Raw genomic sequence first — 18,106 nt, forward strand, 5'->3', positions numbered from 1 at the left:
CTCACCGCTGCTGAAGAAGCTCTACTGTCAGATCGCCAAGACATGCCCCATCCAGATCAAAGTGTCCACGCCGCCCCCGCCAGGCACCATCATCCGGGCCATGCCTGTCTACAAGAAGGCAGAGCACGTGACAGAGGTGGTGAAGCGCTGCCCCAACCATGAGCTGGGACGTGACTTTAATGATGGTGAGAGCTGGTCTCCTGCCCCTCAAATAGCGGGTCAGTGTCTCCGTCATCTGCCCAGCAGGTGGGGACAATGATTCTGTTTGAACCTGTCTCATGCTGGTAACCTGCATCCCAGAGCTTCCCCATAACCAAGACTAGCACTGGACAATGAGCAGGGCCACGCGACACCTGACAGGTGGGGTTCAAGACCCTCCATTTTCACTCCTGTATACAAGAGTCTTCCCCTCCCCACCCCAGCCTGTTCCACTCTGAGAACCAAAAAGCTTCCTGTGAAGCTCAGATGAAACCAGCACGTTTTGCCTGGCATGTGCTGGGAACCATCGCTCCTGGCAGCCCCAGGACTGAACTGATGGCGAGTGAGACAGATGAGGTCTGAGCAGAGGCAGCGTTAACAAGCCCTGGAAGCACTCCTCGAGCCAAGTGCTCCATCCACTCTGTGCTAGGACAGCATCACCCTTTACCTTACCTCTCCCTGTGCTGTCTGTCCTCTTGGACCCCTCTGCCTGTGGAGACAGGACACATGCCTGCTGCAAATTATTTCAAGGACAGATCTGCTTGCCTGTTAGATATTTTTCACCTACTAGCTAAGCTACAAGTTCCTCAAGTTGCTGCTTGTGACACTCAAATAGAATTTTCAAAAGTGCCCAAGTTCCAAATCCACAAAGGTATTTAGGCACCTAATGTCCATTGATTTCTGGAAATAAGGAGCCTAAATACTTTTGAGCATCTGTACCTAAGTGACTTGGGAGCCTAAGTCCCCTGGACATCAATGGAGCAAAGCTACTTAAGTGCTTTTGAAAATGTTACCCACTGATCTCCTCTCCCTTAAAAGGCAGGGAACCTGGACTCAGTTTGGCTCCAGCTGGCTCCCTGAGCTCCTCACTAAACTCCATCTAGAGAAGACAAAAGGACAGAGCCTGAAGTGTTGCTTGTGAGATTCATGCTGTTACACATAACGTTCTGCTCCCAGCAGAACCCTTTGCCTGCTAAAAATGCAGCCCAGCCGCATCAAATGCAGAAGGAAAGAATGGGGGTAGGTGTTTTGAAAGGTGTTAGGTAGTTAGGGGGCCTCCGCCTCTCATTGCAAGGCTTGCCTGACGTGCCTCTGTTCAAGTGGGGCCCTGCTCTCCGGTCAGCAGGAATGAGCAGGTGTGAAGCAGAGACAAAGGATTCTTCAGGCAGGGCAATTGTCCGCACCTTCACCGGCACTGTCAGAACCAGACATTCAAGTCTCCCTGACTGGGGCCTGCCTAATACCCCGTTTCCACAGAGCCACGTCCAGGCAGCCCAGCCTAGAGAAGGGAAGGGAAGGGAAGGGAGTGATGCACGCAGCCACAAAATCATCCTTGAAAATGCTTCGATTAAGAAAGCATCGAAACGCCCAGACAAACATTGGCTGTGAAAGTGAACCTCCCTGTGCCCTGTGGAAGCCTGAAGCAATCTTTGCACAGGTCATTGGTGGCACTGCACCACCGAAGCGGAGCAGCAGCAGCGCCTCTGGAAATAGGCTGGCAATAGGTTGCCATTGGGAATGTTTGGAGCCCACTGGGCTGCTTCAGGATTCTCCTGTCTTGCAGTTTCCCAGGGTTTCTCAGTCTCAGAGGATGAGGGACAGCGGCCTGGTGTCTTGCTAGGTGTTTGTACTTGCCTAATGTGATGGGGCCCAGTCCTGATTTGGTTCAGGCCCACCTGGAACACCCAGTAAATTCAAAGGCAGATGAAAGTAAAAGTCAGTTGAACAAATTCTTTGGCTCCTCAGAAGAGTTTCAGGTTTAGGTTGAATGCCACGTTGGGTGGAATTTTCAGGTCAGGTTTTATGTGGCCTGACCCAAAACAGCCCCCTTTGGCCCCTTGAGAGCAGGTGGGGCTGAGGGGAAGCTGAAGAGAACAATGTCTACATGTGGAAGTTGAACTGGTTTAACTTCCATAGTTTTTTTTAAACCAATTTACCAGAACCATCCCGTACAACACTCTTTCTAGTTTAACTCATTTATTTTGGTTGCGTTTAACCCAATTCCTAATCAACTTAAGCTAAACTAAAATGCATGTGGTGTAAACCAAAGTGTGAGCATCCACACTGCCTTTTGCCCTGGCTTAAGTAAACGGATTTTATAATCACCCCGTGCAACGTTCTTGGGTCAGCAAGCCCACCGAGAAGGGTCTTGCCTCTAACTCTCCCCTCTGCAGGCCAGTCTGCTCCAGCCAGCCACTTGATCCGGGTGGAAGGCAACAATCTCTCTCAGTACGTGGATGACCCTGTCACCGGAAGGCAGAGTGTAATGGTGCCATATGAGCCACCACAGGTATCTCTTTGCTTCAAGAGGAATAGGGGTGCTGGGGCAGGGGGGAGGAAGAGGCCAGGAGGGAGAGTGAAAATAGGGTTCGTAGTTTTCTTAAATAAAGTTATAGCTCCCTCACTAGCTCTGATCCTGCAGTGACTCCACTGGCATTGAGGTGGCTAAAAGCAGCATCCGCCCTGTGGAATTTAGGAGATGAATTTCAATCCCTGACAAGGCTCCTGATGGCACTGCAGTGTCTGAAAAGTAATATCCCTCGTGCTACAGCCCTGATAGCAAATATATTGTGCCTGTACTCCTTCCCTTTCAGGATTTGCCAAAGCATCTCACTTTAAAGGGGAATCTTGCTTCAAACCCACTGGGATCACAGAGCATTGTGCAGGTTAACAGAAACTTCAGTCCAGCTAGTAACTGCTCAGGGACACATTTGGCCAATAACGAAATTAAATAAAACGGTGAGTGGAAAGCTTAGTGCGCCCCCTAGGGCACTGTTAAATTAGTGCCTTTGTGATGTTGATTTCCAGCTGCAATGTCACATGCCCAGGGTAATGAATGAAGTATCTAGCAGTAAGGTCCCACAAAACTGGCATGATATGAAAGTAACACAGGCACTCTGCAGTTATAGTGGCAACATAATCCCCATTCAAGGGGATATCTCTTTAGAGCAGTGGTTCCCAAACTTGTTCTGCTGCTTGTGCAGGGAAAGCCCCTGGTGGGCTGGGCCGGTTTGTTTACCTGCCGCGTCCACAGGTTCGGCCAACTTTGGCTCCCACTGGTGACAGGTCGCTGCTCCAGGCCGATGGGAGCTGCCGGTTCGCTGCTCCAGGCCAATGGGAGTTGCTGGAAGAGGCGCGGGCCGAGGGACATACTGGCCACCGCTTCCAGCAGCTCCCATTGGCTTGGAGCAGCGAACCGCGGCTGCTGGGAGCCGCGATTGGCCAAACCTGCGGCCACGGCAGGTAAACAAACGGGCCCAGCCCGGCCCGCCAGGGACTTTCCCTGCACAAGTGGCAGAACAAATTTGGGAACCACTGCTTTAGAGCAAGGGTCAGAAATTCATCTTCCTTGTCTTCCTCCATGAATATTCCCCCAAACACACACACACACAAACCCCCCACTGATTTGTGAGCTGAGACACGCTCTTTGCACCTGTCTGGCTGCAGCCCATTGCTGCAGTGACTGAGGTCTGCCACCATCTCCTCTGGGCTTTTAACACCCCCCTCCTACTAACCCACCCCCCCACATGATGTCATTTCCTCTCTTTTGGGCAGGTTGGGACTGAGTTCACCACCATTCTGTACAATTTCATGTGCAACAGCAGCTGTGTGGGAGGGATGAACAGGCGACCCATCCTCATCATTATAACCCTGGAGACAAGAGAGTGAGTCATTCTTATGGTACCTGTGCTGCATAGGACAGACATCTGCTCCCCTCTGCACTCCTGAGCCTGGCTCTCCTGGGGCCTCCTGGACAGATTATGAGCTGAACGGCAGCTGCGTAAATAGCTAGAGAAAGGCTCATCCAGTTCACATCTGGGGATGAACCACGCATGGCCTGGGGAGAACCTCAGCAGTGAAACAGAGGAGTTAGCAAAACCCCAGAAACTGATTTGCAAGACCCCTGGAGGAGAAGGCAGCCCATAAAGTTCTGGAAGCTGCAGCCCAAGGCAAACTCCTGGCCAAGCATCTTTGGTATGGAGAGTCCAAAGCACAGTGAAGAGGTGGGAAAGTGGCATTCCCTGACTGGGAAGTTAGTAACTATGAAGAGCCTTAGAGGGTAGGTGTGGGGGAAGATGGGAATGCACAAGGGCATGGGCTTCTCCCCTGCACACCTTTCACAGCCTGGAAAAAACCCTTCCTCCCTCCTGTCTCCCAAGGTGTAACTGTATTAGTCTTTTGCCAATCAGAGATGAAAGGTCACCAGGGGAAATTCACCCCTAGCCAAAGGGACCTGCACAAGAGCCCGTGCATCACTGTGAGACTGTACGTGGAACACAGCACCTTGTGTACTGCATCAGGCTTGGTGTATATGTACAGCAGCCATGGGCTTCTAAGATCAGCAAATTCCTGCAGAGAGCCCTTGTTAGGTGCTCACAGGAGGAGAATTCCTTTTCCTGAACTCTTCTTTATAGTATTTTCTGGAGTGTTTAAAAGCTTTTTGAATAATTGATCAACACAAAGTCAACAGACAGAAACCCAACCCCATAGGGAATGAGGTTTAGTCTGATTAGTTCCCTAAAAAAATAAATGCTTTTTGGTTTTTACTCTGCTCCCCAGTGGCCAAGTATTGGGGAGGAGATCGTTCGAAGGGCGGATCTGCGCCTGTCCCGGCCGAGATCGGAAAGCCGACGAAGATCATTACCGAGAGCAACAAGCCCTGAACGAAAATGCAGCTAAAAATGGCAACGTCAACAAGCGCAGTGAGTCCTCCTCTCAGGAAAGGGTGAATCTCGACTCCGAGTGAGACCACCGGCTTTGCACTGCCTAGCACTGCTGAGCGGGTGCCGTCCAGGGCATGGCCCATGCTTCCAGGGCAGCAGCAACGAACTTGGATGGTGACGTTTAGATGAAGAGGAATACTCTGATCCAAACGTCATCGCTCAAATCCAGCTGTCGTCAGATATAAACCTTGCAGTCAGAAAAACAGAGGGCATTATTAGTGGAGGTGCTTCATTGTCCAGATCTATTTGTTCATCATTAATTATTAATTATTATTATTATTATTATTAAAGGCAAGTGTTTGTTAGTGCTAAGATAGTTAAAAAACTAACATGCTCCATAAGCTTTAAGCTTATTTCCTGCAGGCATCAGAAAGGAATTCTTTGCCCCCTCTCTTCCCATCCAGCCATGGCCAGTTACGTACTGGAGTTTTTGCTGTATTCTGAAGCATTGCCCCTCCCAGAGATAAGTTAGCAGCAGGCAAAGCCTCTGTTGAGTGTAGGGCTGGGGGCTGAAGTGGGAGGCAGAGGGAAAGAACTTTCTGTGTAAGTTTATTATATTTCATCACTAATTCCACCGCCCCCCCCCAAATAAATTGCGCACATACTGAGCTAAGCCTTCTCAGGGCAAGTATTTAACTGTTCGCAGTAAAACCTTACAGAAGGATCCTGGCAATTTATCAGCTCGTGCACAAGAGCTTCTCACTCGCCCTCTATCACAATGGTGATAACTCATCTTTTAGGCACCTGTCAAATATTTACGCTTCTAGCAAGTGGGTAAATTTAATGATCTGTATTGATCTTCCTCAACTTTAACAAAGCAAATCACTACGAAGGGCCTAGGGACATGCAGCAATGCCCTCTTTCTCCCCTTGTGAGCTGGAGTCATAGTTAGGTTTGTGCAGTAAGGTTTGCATTGTCCAGCAATGGGCTTGGAGTTCCTCTTGTTGGTAGTCAGGGAAGCTCTGGGTTCTGGCTTTCAGTCAGTGGGGCCCTTTAGCAGCTGCCTGCCCTGCTAGGAGCTACTGCATTTACTCTGGTTTCAAAGTAGCAGCCGTGTTAGTCTGTATTCGCAAAAAAGAAAAGGAGGACTTGTGGCACTTTAGAGACTAACAAATTTATTTGAGCATAAGCTTTCGTGAGCTACAGCTCACTTCATCAGTTGCATCTGATGAAGCGAGCTGTAGCTCATGAAAGCTTATGCTCAAATAAATTTGTTAGTCTCTAAGGTGCCACAAGTACTCCTTTTCTTTTTTGCATTTACTCTAACACAGTTCCCAGTCTAACATTATAGAAGAACTAGGGAGTGGCCGCTTAGATGATCACATTTAACTTGATTTTCCCGTAATACTATTTCCCATCTCCTTCCTCAGCTTTCAAGCAGAGCCCCCAGGGGATTCCAGCACTAGGGGCTGGCATTAAGAAAAGGCGGCATGGGGAAGAGGAAATGTATTATGTCCCAGTAAGTATCAAATCTTCTGCTGCACGTAGTGTCTGAGCCCTGCTCTGGGAGTGCAGTGGCGCTGGCCCCTGGATAGGATATGGGGGAGTGGCTCCCAGAATTCAAAGGGCAATGAAGTGATATTTTACCTAGCTGAATGGATGAGGCATCCCCAGACTGGCATTCCCAGCAGTACATAGCACTGAAGCGTTTTGCTGTGGGTGGCTGGCGCTTACAGTCCTGATGAGTCCTTACAGAGGGCAGACAGGGTGCAAGGAGCAAGACCGATGAGGCTAAGAATGGGCACAGTGAAGAACAGGCTGGGAGCAAGTCTGCAACGAACACTGAGCACCAAGCAGCCGGAGCGGAGATCCAGAATCATACACTGGAATTGCTTTGTATTCCCAGGGCAAAATAGCCTGCTCCAAAACAAGGCTGCAAGTCACTTCCTCCCTGATCCCACTGTGGCAAGAGGGAATTTGGCTTTGTGTGCCTTCCACCAGGGACTCGGCTACCCCATCTTCCTGCTGCTAGGGGAGAAGACACGTTGTCGGACCCCCCCGCTCAGGAAGCGGACTAGAGGAGACCATGCGCTGCAACTGGATTTCTTGAGGATGGCTCCCTAGAAGCATAGAACCCCAGGCAGCTGCTTGCCTTGCTTGTGCTTAAGGCTATCCTCACATTGTCCCTTGAGTGGGCTGGGTAAAGGAGGGGGAAGGTGGGACTGGCTGTGAAAGAGGGTCCTCAGCAAACTGGACAAGGCAAGTCAGACTGAAGTACAGGCTTGCCTTGGTCCCTGATGCAGGTTCGTGGCCGGGAGAACTTTGAGATCCTCATGAAGATAAAGGAAAGTCTGGAGCTAGTGGAGTTAGTTCCACAGCAGCTAGTCGACTCCTATCGGCAACAGCAGCAGCAGCTCCTGCAGAGACAGTAAGTACCATGACCGTATTGTCCACTGTCGCCACAAGGGGTCTCCAGAGATGCGTCAAATTAACCGCAAGACATAACAGGGATCCCGGAAGCTGGCCTGACCCACCCTCAGGGTTCTTATGCTTTGTATAACTATGGGGTGTGGAGAGGCCTCTACCACCTTCCAGAGAGCCCCTCCCTTTGATTCCTCCTTGGTAGTCACCAATATTGGGTGGGGGTGGGGTCAGACCTTCATTCTTCCTCTTTGTTTATTAATTGTTTCCCTGACTGGACACTGATGAGCACCTTGGGAACGTATATTATGATAAAAAAAGCCAGAAACCAGATACATCTTACACTGCTACTTAACTCTTACCCAGAGCTCTTCAGCCATAGCTCCCACAATAGTTTAATGGTGGGTAGACTACAGAATAGATTCCAAGCCAGAAGGAATCACTGTGATCATCTAGTCTGACCTCCTGCATACCACGGGCCATAGCACTTCCTAAAAATAATTCCTAGAGCAGATCTTTTAGAAAAGTATCCAACCTTGATTTAAAATGGTCAGTGATGGAGACTCCACTATGACCATTGGTAAATTGATCCAATGTTAATTACTCCCACCATTAAAAATTTATGCCTTATCTCCAGTCTGAATTTGTCTAGCTTCAAATTCCAGCTATTGGATTGTTATATCTTTCTCTGCTAGATTGAAGAGCCCATTATTAAATATCTATTTCCCCATATAGATAGACTGTAATCAAGTTACTCCCTAGACTTCTCTTTTTTAAGCTATGAAATCTGATTAAGCAACAGCAGTGAAAAACGGAATGCAAAGAAAGGAAGTGACTTGTCCAAGGATGCAGAGACAGTGACTGGCAGAGTTGGGAATAGAACCCAGCTCTCCTGACTCCCAGTTGGGGACCTCTCCATGGGACCATACTGTGTGCACCTTACTTCTTCAGCGACAGGTGATAATTGCCCATCAGAAGCTTTAGCTCTGCACTGCTGGTTTAATGGGTAGGAGGTGGAGAGCGGCATCAGAGCAAAGAGTGTTGGAAAAAGACCGACACAGAAGTGAAATCGGCAAGCGGGGCTGTAGGGTATATTGCAAGTGAAGCCTCTGACAATATATCTCCATAAAGCAATGTGATCAGTGAGTTAGAATGGATGAGCAGGGACCAGGAGCTCCTGAGTTCTCATTCCATCTCTCCAACTGACCCACTGTGAGAACTTGGGGCCGTCATTTCACCTCTCTGCCTCCACTTCCCCATCTGTAAAATAGGGATAATTCTGCTCCCTTACCTTATAACGAGGTTGGGAGGGACTCAGCTAACGTTCACACAGGACAGTGGAGATGGAAGCTGTGTAAATGCTATGTATTAGGATGCCTATAAGGACCCTGCTAGGGTACCTGTACTGAGGTGAAGCCAGCTGCTCCGCATCCCATGCACATTCCAGACAGACCAGTACAGAAGTTGATTTCCCCAATAGGGGTGCAGCACGATTTGCACCAGTGCAATGTACCCAACCTTAAACCAGTGTCAGTCGCGTCTAGAGCAGGGTTTTGCACTGGTGCAGCTATGCTGCTGGCTAAAATCTCAGTATGGACAAGGCTGAGGTTGGAGTCCCTAGAGAAGTTTGATTTGCTCAGTCTCCACTAGGGTCTCACTGACCGTGCCACTCTTCCCGAGCAGGAGTCACCTGCAGTCCCCTTCTTCCTACGGGCCTGTCCTTTCGCCAATGAACAAAGTACATGGAGGAGGGATCAACAAACTGCCGTCTGTCAACCAGTTGGTGGGGCAGCCACCGCAACACAACTCCAGCTCTGGGCCCAATCTGGGCCCCATGGGTAAGGCACTCGCACTGCCACGTGACACGGGCTCTGCAATCACAAAGGCCTGACAGACAGGCAGCAGCCTCGGCTAAACAATACATAAAGCAGTGCAAAGCTCCCTACACCGAGCTCCAAATTCTTCCTCTTCCCACTCTCCCAGGCCAAGCAGAGCAGGTTACCATGGGCTTGGTCATTAGTCGCTTATGCAGCTACATTGCTCGGAACAACTCACCATGCCAAGAGATGGGAGAGCCCTGCCCAAGCCAGGCTGCCTGGATCCACGGTGTAGTCGCTGTCTGCAAAAGTTGCCCCTGAATCTGTGAATTGTGGGGGTGGAACCTGCAGCTTCTTCACCCCTCCTCCACCCAATGGGTGAATTCCCAGGGAATCCTGCCAGTTAACACTCAGGGTCTTGGGTCCCTGAGGTGGGTTATTCCTGCAGAGTGGAGAATTGGGCTCTGTGCTTAGGAAAGGACAGTTGTAGCTTCTTTGAATTAAGTTAAATCAAAAACTTTTCAGTGGTTCTCCCCTGTACGCTCTGGGCACAGTCCAGGAGATGGAAACCCTTTTGCTTTTTCTTGTGCTCAGGACCTGGAATGCTGAACAGCCACCCCATGCAATCCAATGGAGACATGAATGGAGGCCACTCCTCCCAGTCCATGGTCTCAGGTTCACACTGCACTCCTCCTCCACCTTACAACCCTGACCCCAGCCTTGTCAGGTAGGGACATCACCGGATCTGTGGTGTGTTGTCCATTGTTGTTTCATGCTCTTTTCCTTTACTCTAACCTCTAAGATATGTTTAGCAACTGGTCAACTGGTCACTAGTTCCAACTGAGAAATCACTGCTCACGAAACCAGAGAGCGTTCTCCTCACCCCTCTTCACTTCAAAAATTGTCCTCACCAGCCAATTGCTGGTGAGAAACACACATCACCTGCAAAGATTTTTGTCTTATTCATTCTCACTAAGTTCATTCAAAACTTGATCCCTTTAGTGGACTGATATGAAAAGGCACCTTGCCCTGCATGTCAAACACTGGCATATAACTTTGCAGATCTTCCTTCTTCCCCCTTTCGGACCAATGGTGACTGGAAATGGCAGTAGAGGATTTATATCCATACATTAACAGGTCTGTAGTCTGTGATTTGATGTCCTTCTTAAAGAACCGATACCTCAGATGTTTTCCCAGATGGTCTACCAGAATCCCGGAGTAGCACAATCCATGCTAGCATTGTGTAGCTACAGCCAAGCCCTGTACATAAAATATTTCAGCACCAAATGTTATAGTGCAAAGATTAATTGTTGTTGACCAAATCACTTAAGGCCAAATTCCACAACCCTTCCTCAGTCAAGTTGCTCAAAGGGGAAAATTAATCCCTAGAGTAATTCCATATAGGTCATTTAACTGAGACCATTGAAGACTGCTGAAGCCAGTGGAATTATGTTAGGATGAATTTGGTCCCATGGGCTTTACCTCTCCAACATTAATGCCAAATTAGTTCACGCTTTTCAGCCCCAAGAAAACTCTGACCAGGAGTTTTGAGGATCCCTGAAATGGGTTCTTGCTACGCTTCCAATTTCTTGCAACCCACAATACCATAGTAGCATGAGAAGAGTTGCCAAGCCTTCAGATGAAATAAATGAGTCCAGTAAAATGTCCCCATACCCTCACATGAATTCAAAAGTGCTTTGCCACAATGGTGACACTTGAGAACACAGAATATATACCTGACAAGTTAATGCCACTTTATTTTCAAATTCTTTCTGCAGTTTTTTAACAGGCTTGGGGTGTCCAAACTGCATCGACTATTTCACCTCACAAGGGTTACAGAATATTTACCACCTGCAGAATCTAACCATAGAGGTAAATGCTTTGGGAAGATCTCTTCTTATCACTTGTTTCTACCAGCTGTTGATCTTAAAACAAGGACAACCAAATAAAGGAAATAAATGTGCACCTACCTATCATACAGACTTTATAGTCCCCATGTTTTATGTTTCCCAATTATGCATTCCTTCTAGTCCTATAGATTTAGAATACTGCAATCCTTAAAAGAAACTGTAATATTCTCTACTGTTGATTTTTCCAGGCTGTAGAATGCAAGGCCTAGCAGAGATCTGAATTAAGAAAGAAATGCAAACAAAAACAAAAATGAAAAAATTCAGGTGCAATCATTCTCCTCATGTGCACATCTAAAATAAAACCAAAGATACAGAAATCAGACTTTGAATTGATTTTCACTACATATGTCTACTGAAACAAATCACAGCACTCAGGGACTGACCCTAAGCCCACTGAGCAATAGAAAGATCGCCATTTGACTCTGATGAGCTTTAGCTCAGATCCGCAGGGCCCAGCTGCTTCCCTTGCAAATCAGGAGTAACTGCACTGGCCAAATGGAGTGACATTAGCAATAAACCAGAACAAACAAGGTCAGAATCAAGCTTTTTGTATTTAGCAATTTTTTGTTTCAACCCCAGGACCTGATATTGGCTGGCTGGTCAAGAGCTGTAATTTTTTTTTTTGATACATTACACAGGAAATGCTCTAATTTGTGTTTAAACACCTTGCCTCTGGGTGTGGTGAGTTTTATTGTAACTATTTCTTGGTTGAAGAACAATCTCTTGGGAGAGGAGGAGCCAACTTTGCATGAAATTCACCTGCCTTTGGTGCTGATGAAAATTGTAAGGTCATCCAGCCAGTCTTGACATCAGTGAGGCAAGGGGCTCCCTTAGTACAGTAATGTAACCAGCATACACATAATGCATTAACACTTTCCATCTGACAAACCCAAATAAATCCCAGACTCAGTATTTTGACCAGGACAAAGCTCTTATCCTAATCCCATCTCATTCTTAAAATATTTGCTGTATGCCCTCCTAGTCTGGCAGCTAGGAACCAATCAAGAGCACAGACGGTATCATTATTAAAGACACAATGATTTTTCATTGGTAGCTGGGGCCAGTTGCATAGACTTAGATTAGTTTTGAAACATTTTAATAACTAACCCTGTAAGTGATTTTTTCTTTAATCTGCCAAAAAGCACATGTATGGCATGGTCAAAATAGATTGCTGGGTTGTGTGTCTGAGTTGACATTTTTAACCCCCTAATTACATACTTACTTCCTATGGAATTAATGCTCACGAGTGAGTCTGTGTGTTTGGAGTTAATGTGGACCTCTAGCAGCAATTCAATATGTCTGAAATACAAACCACTTGTAGTTGTTCTGATGCAGCCTCTGGCACGTATGATACAATCCTGAAGTTTTCATACTTCTGTTTAACGTTATGACCACAGCACTTAATGTCTGTGAGGAATAACATCAATTAGTGCACATGCTGGCATAGGTTAATGCACCAGAATCCTGTGACACTTCACACTGGTAGAGCACAGCAACAGCAGCCATTCAGAGCCGATCATGTCCTGCCAGCATTTGTGACCTGGGATTTTAGTTCAAGGCTTAATCCAGGTTATGAGGGGAGAGAGAAATGATTGCAGGCAAAATGGGATGATGGTTTCCTCCTTATTTCAGTAAATTGAATGACCTGACACCTCACATGGTGCTCTGCAACCTGCACAGTGAAGGCATTCAGCCTCACACCGTCCATTTTGTTAATTAGATTCATTTAAAGCAAAAGAATTCTCTTTTCCTTACAAAAGGATATGGTATACAACCCAAAGCCATGATCATCTCATGTTTTGACTATGTGGCTATACCCACACACTGATCTAGACATTTAATGGTCCATGGGTTTGCCCCTATCTTGACTGTGCTATTTAGCAAATACATTTTTGAAGAGGCCAACCTTAGTGATGTTGTTGTTCTAGGATCTCGGAGCACTGAAGATCCCAGAGCAGTACAGGATGATTATCTGGAGAGGCCTTCAGGAACTCAAACAGAGCCATGACTATGGTGCCCAGCAGCTTATCCGCTCCAGCAGTAACGCCGCCACCATTTCCATTGGCAGTTCTGGGGAGCTGCAACGGCAGCGTGTCATGGAGGCGGTGCATTTCCGAGTGCGTCACACCATCACTATCCCTAACCGCAGCGGGGCTGATGAGTGGGCGGACTTTGGCTTTGACCTCCCAGACTGCAAATCCCGCAAACAGTCCATAAAAGAAGAGTTCACAGAGGGCGAGATCAACTGAAGGTCTCCAGTAGTGCGGCAGCAAGAGACCAGACACAGAGATTTAAAGGAACAGGGAAAAATATAGAATCCCAGCATGAAAAATGGAAAAACATTTCCAGCTTTGAGTGTCTGAAGAAATATTTTTTAACGTGGCTTTACTCAAGAGATGGGAACTCAAAGCTGTGTGAGAACATGGGTCTGGGACCATCCCCTGGAGGAAAATTCCAATGGTTTTATGACAGGGGAGGAAAAAGGGCAGCTGACACAAATCTCTCAATAGGTTGTAGAGTTTTTTTAGCCTTGTGTGGCAGGGGAATATTCATTTGCCAATGTACAGTGCAACTTTACAATTTGCTGGACCATTTTTGCATCAAACTCTATTGCAATGTAAAGGCAAAATACACACATTTTTCTTTGGTTAACTCTAGCCTGCCCCACATTCCACCCTATCCTCGCTGTCTGCTAAGGGACAGCTGAATAATAAAAGACCTTTGTCTTGTGAAAAAGTGGTTTAACCCTCAACTGTTCCACTTGCTTAGGGACATCTGCCATTGACTGATACCCAAGAACAAAAGGACTAGCTTTCCTGATGGACTGCCAAAAAGTATTTCTTTTCTTTTTTGTAGAGCAGAAAAGCAACTTATTTGCCGATTCCAGGCTGCATGCATGTATCTAAATGATATTTGTGTATATAGACACATGCTGTATATACAGTATATTCACCGTGCTGTAAGGATAGAGAGATTTATTTTCATGAACCTGTATGCTATAAAAATATTGATAATTTCCCCTAAATAAGACACTACTGTGTCATAATTAAATTAACTTCATGCTCTAGCATGTAAACATGCAAAAACCTGATATATTTCAAGCCTTACTTGTAAAAAAATTAATTTTTTCCCATGTGGATTTTTAATACAATTCTGGAGAGACAAATCCATGGACCCCACTGCTACGAATTAGAGGATTCTGTATAATTAATTACAGTTATTCACCCAAAAGTTCAAAGTTCCTGATATTGCCAGAACTCAGATTTTTTGTAGCACACCATTAATTTTACCTTAACCATTAACCCGTATGTGTAAAAAAAAAATAAAATTTGGATTTCCCAGACTGTTGATAATCATCCCCATCTGGTAAAATGATTATATTTTCCACATCAATGAGTGGAAATGGTTTCTTCCTTCCCTACAGTCCCTGTGGATAGGTGTTTTGTTGATTTTCTTCAAGCCTTTTGTTTGTCTGCTGGTTGAACTTAAAAACTCAGCAGGAAACAGGCAAGCATGCAGCTGTATTCATCTCCAGGTCCTGTGCAAGTCAGCTGGAAACTCTCTGGGTGAGATTCTGAGAGACACCTCTAAGAGGCACAGCACAGTCAGAAGAGGGGCTATGGTGGCTTTAAGCCAACTTCGTACCCTCCCAGGCCTGGGCTACTATCCAGCCCCATAGTTTAGACAGCCCTGGAGATCTAAATTATGGCAGCTTGGGGCTTTCATGCTGTCTGGAATCTCCACAACACTGCAGTCCTGCCTTTGGCATACTCCCTACGCTGGGGCTTGCAAGGGGATTCCTCCCTGGCCTGGTAAGGTTTTTAAGAGTTCCTTTATGCTGCTCAGGGCCTTTTACCGGGCATAAAGGGGGTGGGGGGGAGGGCGCAGAGGTAGGATTTCACCTATGAGCAAGTACAGCGTTCACCTCTTAAGAGCTGCTTCTCCTCTCAAGCAGGATGGTCACTGTCCTCAGTCTTAGCAGAGGGAGGGCCACAGAGAAACTGAGCTGTACCTCTGCAAGTGCCAGCACAGTAGCACAAGTGTACTTGTCCCTTCCCCATTTCTACGCAGATTCCCCCTTCGCCGCTGGCAGCTCAGGAGCTTCGGAAGGCAGGAAACCACTGCTCTGCTCCTTGTGAATTACCAGCTCCATTTCCACTGGCTTTTATCCCAGCCCACCAACCCACCATATTTGAAAGCTGTACACTTGTGCACACTGTACTTTTTAGGGATTAGCACTTCAGGGTGTTGCTGAGCTGTGAACATGCGCTGTTTAAGTAGTAGTGAATTAAAGCACTTTAATGCTTTAAGATTTTTTAAATAATCATTCATGTTTTCAATGTTAACTAATGCTTTTTCCAGCAGTATTACTGGATATATTCCAACTCTATTAATTGTATTTTTTGTAATGTTATCTTTTGGAAAATGTGTTATTTTTATAGCTGTGGTTTGTTTGTTTTTTGTAACACAATAAAACACACGTCTGAAATACAGTGGCTCTGATAGAAAAGCAACTCCTGACTAGATGGCCCAGGAGATGATCTGATAGTACTAATGATCTACAACTTGGAGAGTTACCTTCTGCCTTTCAGAATTGGCCCGAAGTTTGAGCAGGAAATGGGAAGCTCGCTGTTGCAACTCAGTGAGTAGTGTGAAGATACAAACGAGCAAAAGCACAAAAGTACTTACCCAAGCCAAAGTAAAATTAAGATAGGCTTTGAGTGCACTGAGAAAATTGCTTGCAGGATCCTATCATTCAAAACAAGACATGGCCTTCATCTGTGACTGGGGAGCAGCTGTGCATGAATCTTGGTCAGTGCATACAAAAAGTCTACCTCATTTCTACAAGCTTTCAGGACACTGGTGCTACTTTCTGCAACATATGAGCAGAGACAATCTGAGGTCATACTTAAGGAAGTTACATTTAGGAAAGTGTAAGTTTTAGAAGAACTATGGCTGGATCAAATATTCACGTCAAAAAGAAAAAACCCCAACAAAAGAAAAACATTCGCTTTCATTTAATAAGTGGCTATCTTGATTTAATGGAATTTTGGGGAAGAGGGTTATATATAAACTATCTTTCAATAAATGGCCAGAAAATATACCACAAATCTGACAGTATGTCATTAAAACACAGCTTTCTTCGGGTTTCAAAAAAAAAAAAAGTGACTGTTAAAAAACCATATCCACAAGAGAACTGAGCTTAGTTATAAATATCACAGCTATTCCTAGTTTTAGTAATATATACTGTATATATATATAAGAATTGGAAATTGACAGAGTTAAGAAATATTTTCAGGAAGAGAAAATGTAACGTATAGTTGCTCACACATTCAATGCAAGAATGTTATTTTAATACAATTAAAAAAACCCTTTTTTTAAATCTTGAAAACCAGGGTATGAGAAATACAAACAAGAATACAAAAGTCAAATATATAAATTTCAATATGCTCAACATAAGAATAAAAAGTTACAAATAACCTGGTTTAAAGCAGACTTGCCTGTTAGGGAAGGCACTATCTTTTTCTGTGATGTGTAATCCAAATCTGGCAGACTGTAAAAAGCATGTATTTCATATTGCCTTCCCCCACTCAGGGAAAACAGGTATTATTTAATTTCCCTATTGAAGAAACACAAACATGAATTTGGATTCAAGCAAGGAAAACAAAACTGCTGACAGATCATACTCTCTTTGTTGCATCTAAGTGACGTTTCTTCGTAACGGATGTTGTATGGTGCTACTGTATAGAGATTCACAATTTTATTCTAAAATAAACCTTTATTTTTTAACAGTGATGCAGTGTTCATAGAGAAATGCCCAAGTGTATGGTTTGCTCTGTGAAACAGTCCAATTCATAGCATGCCTTCCAAGTTTCTTTCATTACACTCTAGAGCCAGGTTGGTAAGAAGTCTCCCTGCCTGTTCATTTTCAAAAAGTTAGATGCTCACAACTTCCCAGCAATGTTATTTCAAAACCACAGCAATGAATTAAGAACAACGTGGACAGTTCTATAGATGGGGGATTCAGAATAGGGGTATTTAGTACACAAATCACATTCCTGCATATACTAATGAGATGTACCGTATGGACCAAATGGATGCTCTCATTTTGAACACCATGGTTGCACCTCATTTTCAAGCTGCCATTAAAGATGTTCATTGCACAGTCTTCACTACAACAGCTGGTTGTCAGTACATCGTTGTCATATCATGATTAGTGTCTGGGAAATCCACTATCAGGAAACCAGTATTCCAGAACCTGAAACTAACTCCTTGAAAAAGGAAATGCCACTGCAGACAGAGCCTCCCATAATCTCCTCTCAGAATCTTGAACCATTGGTAACACCAGTACTGAACACTTTTGTAGCTCTAAAAGGCATCCGAGTTACAGGCGTTGCCAGTGAAAATGTAAAAAAAAAAATAAAAAAGGTTGTTTAGTTTTGTAGTAAGACAACAGTGGAAACCTCCCTAGATGAAGAGACCTCACTCCCGTTAGCAGAACTCGGGGAATACCCTTTACTTCAAACAGCAGCGTATGTCACATTATTTCAGTCTTGATTAGAGACACATCTATTGCTTCATTGCGTAAGTCAACAGCAGATCCGTTCCTCCAAGACTGCTCGGCAGCTGCAGCTACCTGTATCGTCCAGAGAAACTGCTCTTTGGTGATAACAGGGGGTTCTTTGCCTGAAAAGAAAGACTGTGTTACTACAGGCAATGAAGCATAGAGGCATAAGGCTTTGGACTCTCAATCAGGAGTCCTGGGTTCTATTCCTAGCTCTGCCACTGAAGTACCATGTGATCATGAGCAAGCCACTTCACCTATGTTTCCCTTTCCACCCTTTGTCTGTTTAGACTATAAATTCTCCAGGACAGGGACTACCTCTTCCTATTTGCAAGTATGGTGTCTATGCACAACGGGGTCCCAATCTCACTTGGATCCTACAAGAGCTACTGTAATACAAATAATAATGATCTTTATAAAAATATGGTTCATCAGTGTCTCTCATTATCTGGTAATAACCAAATGTTTGAAGGGCTAACAGCTCAAACAAGCAGGCCCAAGTTAAGACAAGACAAGCCTGAACAAGTAATT

At 45.5% G+C, this 18,106-nt stretch overlaps 2 protein-coding genes and 1 long non-coding RNA gene across 4 annotated transcripts in view; 1 reads left to right on the plus strand and 2 right to left on the minus strand.

Annotated features, from left to right (window-relative positions):
* Nucleotides 1-17,285, plus strand: TP73 (tumor protein p73). 2 transcript variants are annotated; one of them, XM_038376622.2, is made up of 10 exons: nt 1-185; nt 2,373-2,488; nt 3,754-3,863; nt 4,759-4,901; nt 6,293-6,381; nt 7,166-7,290; nt 8,967-9,121; nt 9,695-9,827; nt 10,879-10,972; nt 12,939-17,285. In XM_038376622.2, the coding sequence occupies exons 1-10, from the start codon at nt 101-103 to the stop codon at nt 13,257-13,259; spliced, it is 1,371 nt and encodes a 456-aa protein (XP_038232550.1). In that variant the 5' UTR covers nt 1-100; the 3' UTR covers nt 13,260-17,285. The 2 variants fall into 2 exon arrangements, with proteins under 2 accessions (XP_038232550.1, XP_043355865.1); XM_043499930.1 differs by lacking the exon at nt 10,879-10,972 and having other exon boundaries at nt 4-185.
* LOC122457058 lies at nt 2,209-9,706 on the minus strand. Its single transcript, XR_006276342.1, has 3 exons — nt 9,339-9,706; nt 3,884-4,047; nt 2,209-2,441 (listed from the first exon to the last, which is right to left on the minus strand). It is a non-coding gene; the product is annotated as an uncharacterized LOC122457058 (long non-coding RNA).
* LOC119844991 overlaps nt 16,348-18,106 on the minus strand; it is a 19,702-nt gene continuing 17,943 nt past the window's right edge. Inside the window, exon 9 of the mRNA XM_038376621.2 lies at nt 16,348-17,697. Within this exon, the coding sequence (XP_038232549.1) occupies nt 17,549-17,697 (149 nt within the window). The 3' untranslated portion in view covers nt 16,348-17,548. The remainder of the gene's footprint in view (nt 17,698-18,106) is intronic.

The sequence above is a fragment of the Dermochelys coriacea genome, chromosome 18, assembly GCF_009764565.3.
Source record: "Dermochelys coriacea isolate rDerCor1 chromosome 18, rDerCor1.pri.v4, whole genome shotgun sequence".
In the NCBI taxonomy this organism is placed as follows: domain Eukaryota; kingdom Metazoa; phylum Chordata; order Testudines; family Dermochelyidae; genus Dermochelys; species Dermochelys coriacea.